General features: G+C 36.4%; 1 protein-coding gene across 1 annotated transcript in view; it reads left to right on the top strand.

Annotated features, from left to right (window-relative positions):
- aacs (acetoacetyl-CoA synthetase) overlaps positions 1-8,417 on the top strand; it is a 55,756-nt gene extending 47,339 nt beyond the window's left edge. The window contains exons 13-18 of the mRNA XM_079815223.1: positions 553-666; positions 2,572-2,697; positions 4,074-4,143; positions 4,310-4,368; positions 5,394-5,596; positions 5,702-8,417. Of these exons, the coding sequence (XP_079671349.1) occupies positions 553-666; positions 2,572-2,697; positions 4,074-4,143; positions 4,310-4,368; positions 5,394-5,596; positions 5,702-5,839 (710 nt within the window). The 3' untranslated portion in view covers positions 5,840-8,417. The remainder of the gene's footprint in view (positions 1-552; positions 667-2,571; positions 2,698-4,073; positions 4,144-4,309; positions 4,369-5,393; positions 5,597-5,701) is intronic.
- Positions 8,418-9,451: the final 1,034 nt, after the last annotated feature.

Here is a 9,451-nt window from a genome sequence, read left to right on the forward strand (position 1 = left end):
TGGGCATATGATTCAACCCCCCCCCCCCCAAAAAAAAAATACTGAAAAATTTAAATTTAAATGTAGTTTCTTTTGTAATGTCACCACTTTTATTTAGTTACTTCCCGACCCTGGTGGCTTATTGCTTGAGTTGTTTTGGCTACCAAAAAGGTCCTTTTAAGGCACGCTGAGGGATACACGAGCTTTTTTAGTATCATGTGAACCAGCTTAATTCTTAAAGAAAGACCTAAGTTTGTTGGACCAAATAGATATTTGAGCACCTTTGTTCATCTTGTTCCTTTTGTTCATGTCTGATAAACAAATCAATAAGGAAGGGCTGCAGTATAGGAACTGCAATCTATTTAAATCAAGGCAGGAGAACAAAGCTACCAGAAACTATGCCAACAAGTTTGCATTAATGAAAACATCCCACCCGTCCCCTTTGCTATATTGTGAAACATTGAAGATCTGTCTCTGTCTTTGAATTTCTCCTCAAACCTACGAGATGTTCTTGCCTTGAACATTTTGATCACCTTTAAAAATTGTATATTAACATCTTTAGTGTTTCCTCAGGTGGCACAGACATCATTTCATGCTTCATGGGTCAGAACGTGACGGTGCCCGTTTACAGAGGAGAAATTCAGGCCCGAAATCTGGGTATGGCTGTGGAGTCCTGGAGCCGTGAAGGTGAGACATAGCTCATGTTTATCGCTGATTTTATGCTCAAGATATATATGACTTTTTTTTTCTTGTGAGAAAAGCCACACCACTTGGATGTGTACGTCACAATAGGGAAGAAAAGACTCAACTTCAGTTTCATGCTGACTTGAATAGTTTTGAATCTGAAAGCTGGTTTGATTGGAATCGCATATAAAGTAGGTATGTATATGTATGTATATCACGGCACCAAATCAGCATATAATTAGAAAGATTTGTGAAGGATCATGTGACACTGAAGACTAGAGTAATGGCTGATGAAAATGTAGTTTTGCCATCACAGGAATAAAATACATTTTAATATATTAAAATAGAAAACCGTAGATATATATTATATGAATAATATATATTGTATAATTGTATTATATAAAGCAGTGGTTCTCAAATGGGGGTACGTGAAGGCACTCCAGGGGGTACGTGAGATTTTAAAATATAGCCTATATATTTAAAAAGTAGCATCCATGCAAAAATCCTTAAAAAATAATTATTTTATAAATATTTCAGGAAAATACAAGTATAAGTTCATAAAATGAATATTATATTCAGTAGGCTAGTCAATTTCATTATCCTAAAAACCCAGAGTCTCCCCCATACCAGGATGGTTTGACCCAACCTGTCATATGCCGCCTGGCATCACCTGTCAATCACTTGGATCAACGATAGGGTGACCAGACGTCCCCGTTTCCCGGGGACAGTCCCGGTTTTTAATGTTCTGTCTCCGACTGGAGTTGTCCCCGGAAATGTCCCCGTTTTACAGCTCGTTTCAAACAACCCGCAAATATATTGGAAAAAAGCGCCCAACCAACATACAGCTGCTACGCTGACTCTACTTGGTCGCCCGCGCCGCCCGCTACTACTTCATGAAGAACGTAGTCGAGAGCAGACAGAGCGCCATTATCGTCTAATATTTAAAAAAAACCTTGTTGTCGCTTTCAAGGTAGTAACATACTAACTTTTCGTTTTTAATTTAAAGTAATATTGTATGTGCTTTATAACAGAGCCTCAACAAGGTGCTGAACTATAACTTAAATATAAAAACCTTAACCCTAACCCCAAACAATTACACTTGCAACCAATACATGTGCAGAATACATATACTTTCTGCTTAAAATAATCCTAAAATGCTAAATAACAAGAAAATTAAATCCAGACCAAAAATCCTAATAATCAAACTAAATCATAATACTTATTAATGTTAATAATAATATACTAATATAATAGGACTCCACAACAACAACAAAAACATTAAAAAAAATTTATTGTCCCTGTTTTTTAATTAAAATATAATAACCAATGAGATTTGAGTGATATTTTGACCACTCAAATAGGAAATGTTCCCGGTTTCCACTTTAGAAATATGGTCACTGTTTTCACTACATTAGTTTGAATCCCTACATTTTAGTGATGAGAAATATTTGCAATAAATTTAGTCATGGATTATTATCATTTAAAATGTTCGAAATAGAATTTTTTTTTCAAATGTTTGAATTTTGTATGTGTTTATCTGTTCCAAAGTTTAATAAATCAGACACTGATGGCACAGTGCTCTGTTTTACGTCTTTTTTTTCCAACCAAAAATGCTTTGAGCTGGTTAGGGGGTACTTGGCTGAAAAAATATTTCACAGGGGGTACATCACTGAAAAAAGGTTGAGAACCACTGATATAAAGCATGTGTATATATTTATAATGTCACCTACAATAATGCCAACAAATTATATTAACTGGGAGAATAATTGTGATTAAACTCCTTTGTCTCAGATCAACAAACATCTTAAGATGTTAAAAAAAACTGTGTTTTGCCTTTACCATTTAACCATGGTAAAAACACTGCCTTTGTTGCTTCAATAACCCTATTATGTTTGGTGTGTTTTTCAGGTAAGCCTGTTTGGGGAGTGAGCGGCGAGCTGGTGTGTTTGAAGCCCATCCCGTGCCAGCCCACTCATTTCTGGAACGACGAGAATGGCAGCAAATACCACAAAGCCTACTTTTCCACCTTCCCAGGTATTCCTTCACATGACATCACTCTGTATTAGGGGTGTAACAGTTGAACCGTACCGTCCTCCACCCACTGTTCGGCACGCACTTGCACCGCGGTTTAACTAAAATCTTATATTTAAACGTATATAAAACGTGGACAAAACATCACTCTTTGTAAATTTTCAATAGGAGTGCCATATGCTCTAATATGACAAGTCATTTACGCCGTCATCACCCGGGTGTTGATAGCGTGTGAGTGCAGGTGAGACCTGAACAGCACACATTGCTATCCGTGTTTAAACCAAACTCATTTAAGCCTTGCCAATTTAAACATTGAAGAGCAAGAGCTGTTAGAAGATTTGTGTGAAAAAGCAGCTTCTCAGACAGCGTGCAAACATTGAGTTCTCTTTCAAGTCTTACATTTGAATGAACAAATTCACACAAAAATTATGTCAGCATGCCCGTCTTGGTGAGTATCCTAGTGAACTTAGTAGGTTATGTCTTAAGTGAACATCGTCAAGAAAAACAACAGATGTGTGTTAGTATCAGTGTACTGGATCTGTGCATTGTCTTAAAGTGACAGCAGCCTAATATTCCTGCTGTCTGTGTTTTTAATGTTAATCAAACAACAAAAGACAAGGATATATTCAAGGTACTTGAAACTTGTTCAAGAGACAAGGAACGTTATTCAATTTCTGTACCTGAAAACTACTGTTAGATACCTACATAACCTGAAAAGCACTATTTTATTTGTATCTTTCCTCTATTGTATTTATTTGTACTGTTGCTCTTTATTTTTATTTGACGGTAGTCCTTTTTTCCCTGGACATAGCACATACCGCAACCGTGACCCTAAAACCGTGATAAAAACCAAACCGTAAAACAAAACCTAGTGAGCAGCCTCTATAGACAGCATTTTAAGGCATTATTTCTAGAATACATTGCTTCAAGCAGCCATTGCCTACAGAGGCTCACAGATCCACTCTGCTACCTTCCTTCAAAGCTCTTAAGTTGAGAAGTGGTCACAGGGAAGTGCGTTTTCTGACTGATTTAGAAAACAAACATGTCGTCCCTTTGATTTAGGAAACAAACGTGCTACTTCAGCTTGTTCAGAAGAGGCTGCAGCGTTTCCGCTGTATTGATTAAATGATTTCTGAGGGCGAAAGGGGGGAAAGAAAGAACCTGCCAGCTTTTGTTAGCACAAGAAAAATCCACTTGAAGCTTTATTGCTGTCAGTTTGGAGAAGTAGGAAAAGGCCAATCAGGGCACTTCAGCTTAATTAGCGTTCTCAGGCCGTCAGAGGTCAGACATCTGCTTGGATACACTGTAGATTCTTCTTTCTGTAGCTATTTGTTCATCCTTCTCTATTCATTTATTTGTGTCTGTACCTCCTCATTCAGGAGTCTGGGCCCATGGCGATTACTGTAAGATAAATCCAAAAACGGGAGGAGTCGTCATGCTGGGGAGAAGGTAAGTTTCACTTTGTTTTGCTTAGTTGTATTGTAGATTTTGATAATCTTCTCAAGTTTCTGCTTGGATTTTTATAATATTGTGTTATTGTATGGTGATACTCTGAGATGAATTAAGCTCCTACATGATATACTAAAAAGCGCTATTGTTCTGTTTGTATTTTCAGTGATGGAACTTTAAATCCTAATGGTGTTCGGTTTGGGAGCTCAGAAATTTATAACATCGGTGAGAAATAAATTTCACTCTTTTACCTGAAACGAGTAGACTAATTTGAACTAAATTCACAAGTGGTTTTTAACTACAGTACTCTACCAAACCCTTTTTCAAAATAGACGATATATTGGTACCATAACGGTTATTAGTTAATATATGCTGCTATTCAAAGGTTTGAGGTCAGTACGTTTTTGATTTTTTTGGAAGAAGTCTTGTGCTTAATCAAGGTTGCATTTATTTGATTAAAAATGCAGTAAAACGGTAATATTGTGAAATATTATTACAATTTAAAATAACTGTTTTGTATTTTGATATATTTTAAAATGTAATTTATACCTGTGATACAAAGCTAATTTTTCAGCATTACTCCAGTCTCCAGTGTCACATGATCCTTCAATACTTCCTATTATAATATGCTGATTTGGCACTCAAGAATATTTATTATTATTATTAATGTTGAAAACAGTTGTGCTGCTTAATTTTTGTGTTACTATTTTTTTTAATGAATAGAAAGTTCAAAAGAACAATATTTGTTTGAAATGGAAATCATTTGTAACAATATAAAAATCTTTAGTGTCACCTTTTGATCAATTTAAAACGTTCGTGCTAAATAAAAATACTAACTCTTTTTCATCAAAAACTTTTGAACGGTAGTGTATATTAATGTTTTAGTAATGTATTGTATTGGTCAATGTCGGATGCATATTGGCCGATATTAAATATTTAATTTTGCATGCTCATTTCCCTTATTTTTACATCTACATTACCTTTGTTGTCATCTAATGTGCACTTAAAGATAATATTTAATAAAAACACAAGAATATTTTAAAACTGATCTTTGGCAAATCTCAAAATAAATATTCATATTTCATACTGTACATTATATTGTTGTGATGCCAAATTCACTTGTGGTGAATTTTTAAAATCTACCTTTTATCGATTATCAGCCATAACATGAAAATAATTATCGCATATATAATTATTTCGAATGTGCTCACATCATAGTAAGACCCTTGTTATGCCCTCTCTTCTTCCAGTGGAAGCCTTCGAGGAAGTGTCGGACAGTCTTTGTGTCCCTCAGTACAACAATGACGGAGAGGAGAGGGTGATTCTGTTCTTGAAGATGGGACCCAATAAGACCTTCGGTCAAGAGCTAGTAGGGAAGATCCGCAGCGCCATCAGAGTAGCCCTCTCTGCCCGCCACGTACCAGCATTGATAATGGAAACCAAAGACATCCCGGTGAGCGTGGTTGCGATTTTGTTCACTTTCTAGCCATCCTTTCACCTCAGCTTTGTTTTCTGCCCATTTCTATCTGATTGACTTTACATCTCCTTTTGCCTGTAGTACACTATTAGCGGAAAGAAGGTTGAGGTTGCAGTAAAGCAGGTGATCGCGGGTAAGGACGTCACTCAGCGAGGGGCCTTCTCAAACCCAGACTCCTTGGACCTCTACAAGAACCTGCCTGAGCTCCAAAACTTCTGAACAACCCGCGTGAGGTACATCTGAACTCCTGAAGGTCCAGCGCTTCTGGTCCCCCTTTGAAGGGTTAAGATTCCCTGACACTACTGAAAAATCTGGTGGAGTTCATAGAGCTTTCAAACATCAAAGCTTTTCTGCACGTTGCAGCACCTACTCAAACTCAGCTACCCACTGGAACCGATGGAGTCTGTACACGCCATACTTCCTCAAAAGTGTAACTGGGTTCCTATTGGGTAGAAAGTTGAGAGTGCCATTTTATGAAATTCCAACTTGGATCTTAAAGGGACATTTTATTTGCTTCTGTCATTGCGTCCACCAAGCGTTATTCCCAAGAGACACCTACCGAACTCACAAACAATTCCCAAATCTGTTATCTTCATTTACCAGATATGTCAGTCCCGTATTTTTTCCTCTCGTATTTTGATACAATGTCACTTTAACCTTAATAAAGGTGTAGGAAAATCTGGCCATGTATGTTTTGAGGTTTTAAAATCACACTATTTATGTCGCTGATATGTTACTGAATGCTGTGGATTTAAGGTTAAGCCATTTCTCCGACTTCTTGGGTCAAACCAACTGTTTGCTTGACGGAACCATCTGGTACCTGAATTACAAAATGTTGCCGTAACAAAGTCAATTCAACTTTTTTATCCAACCCCCCCCCCCCCCCCCTCTCTGGAAACTACACTATGTTTGTATTTTTGAATGATATCCTATCATCACATCTGCTGTATTTGTATAGTATATTATACTGTCCAGTGTAGATTTGAATTGAAGCTTATGTAGCTCTCTGGCCAAAAAGAGTTCCGTATATTTTTACATGTATACTGTATATATTTCATTCTGTATATGCAGCTGCATGTTGTGTGCTACACTAGATGGCACTTTTTGCTCTCTCTTTTGGTATGCCTTATATCAAGTTGTGAAAAGTTTTCATCAACAACTGAAGCTCATCTTCATTCTTTGAGCCATTCTTTGGTGTATAGCTTTATCTTTGTCATCCCCAAAAACATCTAACAATTTATTTCTTCATGTGTCCCATCTACACATCCAGGGACTGTCGCTGTAAGCATTGCCCGTGAGAGATTCCTCCATCACGTTCCAAACCCAATAAATTTATCATCGGAACACTGCGCACATATGAAAAAGCTGCGTTTGTTTGTTGTTTGAAGTTTTTTAAGCCGTTACAATGACAAGATATTTAGATGACAAGATATTACGTTATTAGATCATATATAATGTTTGCATTAAGAGTAAAGGGAAGCATTCTGGGCATATACATGTGGGATATAAACAAAAAAAATAGCAAATATTGATTTATGTTGGATCAGGATCAAGCTGTTTGACGTGTACTGATGATGCGTTTATACTTGCTTTGCAGCATATCACAGAGACATTTATCAACATATTTCACAGAACAAGCCACCATCCAGAAAATACTTTTTGGTGACACTGAGAGAGGATATGCTGCAACAGCTCGCAACAAAAGCCAGAAAATTTGCTGCATTTTAATCATTTTAAAATCATTTTGTGCTAGTAATGTTATTACAGCAGTTGTTTACAACAGAGAAGCCTTACAGGCTAGTATTGATGTACTTTTTTTTTATGAGTCATATTTTTTGGGCGTCTTGTTTTTACAGGGGGAGATTTTGTGCATTTTTTTAAAACCTAGGTCTCTTTAGTTCAGGTAATGTAATCTGGGTTTGCTACATGTCTAACCTGTGAGTAAATCCATTTGACCTCAGCGAGTACCCCTTACTTGGTTTCCTAAAGGAAACTATGCACTACAGACTTACACAATGCTTTTTGTATAAGATGGCTGTAGTGTGAGGCTAGACCTAATGAAACTCAAAAGGGTGGACCGGCCCTTTAAAAGGCTCCTTTTCTTTCAAATTGAATTTGTTTGGTATTGTGGTGCAGATGGCAAGCAGTTGTGCAGATCGCTTGAATTAAATCGGTCCTTATTTCCGCTTCAGACAAGCAGGGACTGGTCTGTTTCACCTCATGGCCACCCTTGAGCCACCATATGCCCCGTATCTGCTCCGTTTTGCTGACAGAACATGCCTGGTCTGGGACTGCGGACATAAGGAAAGCTACCAAATCCTTGTTTATTGATAGTCACTGTGGATTTTGCTGTACGTTAGGCTATCACTTGTCATAAACATTTTTGTCCCCCAACATTTATTTAATTTTCCCATACTCTCAGCAATTTCATGAACATTCCTTGTAAATCTATTACAGTGTTGTCGTTTTATTTTCCTTTTTGATACTTGGAAACCAGAAATACTGGAAATAATTTTTTCTTGATATTGTATTACATTAAATGTATTTAGTGTACTACTAGTAAATGAAAGGTGCTCTGTTCTCTGTGGGCTAATGTAATATTCCTGCGTTGAAATATTACTGTACTTGCTGAATGCGAATAATGATTACTTATATAGTTGAGAATATATTTGTTATGAATATATTATGCCTATATACTGTATATCAATGGACTGCTTCAGTTGTGTCCTCTAGCAGCGTACATGCATTTCATGTATAAAGATGCTTACTGTAGTCCTAATTAAACGACTAAGAATTGATTGTGGCTTGCTGTGATTTTATTCATCTCACATGGTTTGCATTATTATTTTTATGCTCGCTTTGATCAGATTTTTGATTAGTGTGTGTGTGTATTAGTTTATAAGTGCTTCTAAAGCACATATTAATGCCTTATTCTGCATGGCCATATTCTACATCACTTTACTCTACCCAGTGCCTAAACTTAACGACTAACTTACTAATTAATAAACCGTAATTAGGAGTTCATTGAAGCAAAAGTCGTTGTATATAGTATAAATTAGACCCTAAACTAAAGTGTGACCATAATATTTATCAATATATTTGATGTACATTTAATATAAATTATGAAAATGTGTATTTGAGATGTGTTAAGATGAAAATTATTATTATTTAAAAACAATTATGCACAATTATTAATAATAGTCACGACTGTTTCACGAAACCGTATTGTAGCAAATTTGTTGTTCAATCACGTTGGTTAATGATGTCACGCAGGTGATGGAGTTACAACTTCTTTTAATGAAATTGTTTGAGATCGAATTAATGCTAGATTTTTTTTGCTATAAATTAAAGGATTAGTTCACCCCAAAATTAAAATTTCCAGATCATTTTCTCACCCCAATACCATCCAAGATGTTCATGTCTTTCTTTCTTCAGTCAAAAAGAAATTAAGAATTTTGAAGAAAACGTTCCATGGTTGTTCATCATATAATAGTTTTCAGTTGCAACCAAAATGCTGAAGGTCCAAATCAATGCAGTTTCAAAGTGCTTTGATCGAAACGATCGGTCATTTAAAAAAAAGAAAAGAATATACTTTTTAACCTAAATTGCTCATCTTGCGCAAGCTCTGCGAGGTGCTAAGAATGACGTAATCACGTCGGAAAGGTCACGCTAGACGTAGGCAGAAGTACCGCCCCTGTGTTTACAAAGCGCTCGTTTGAAGACTAATACAAATGCCCTTTAGCAAAAAAAATGTAAAACAACGATATTTCCCTAATTTTGAAGTTGAAAATTTAGTGTTTTTGCTAAAGGGCGTGCCTTGTTTATACTCGA

The sequence above is a fragment of the Gobio gobio genome (genome assembly GCF_949357685.1).
Source record: "Gobio gobio genome assembly, chromosome: 4".
NCBI classification, from domain to species: domain Eukaryota; kingdom Metazoa; phylum Chordata; class Actinopteri; order Cypriniformes; family Gobionidae; genus Gobio; species Gobio gobio.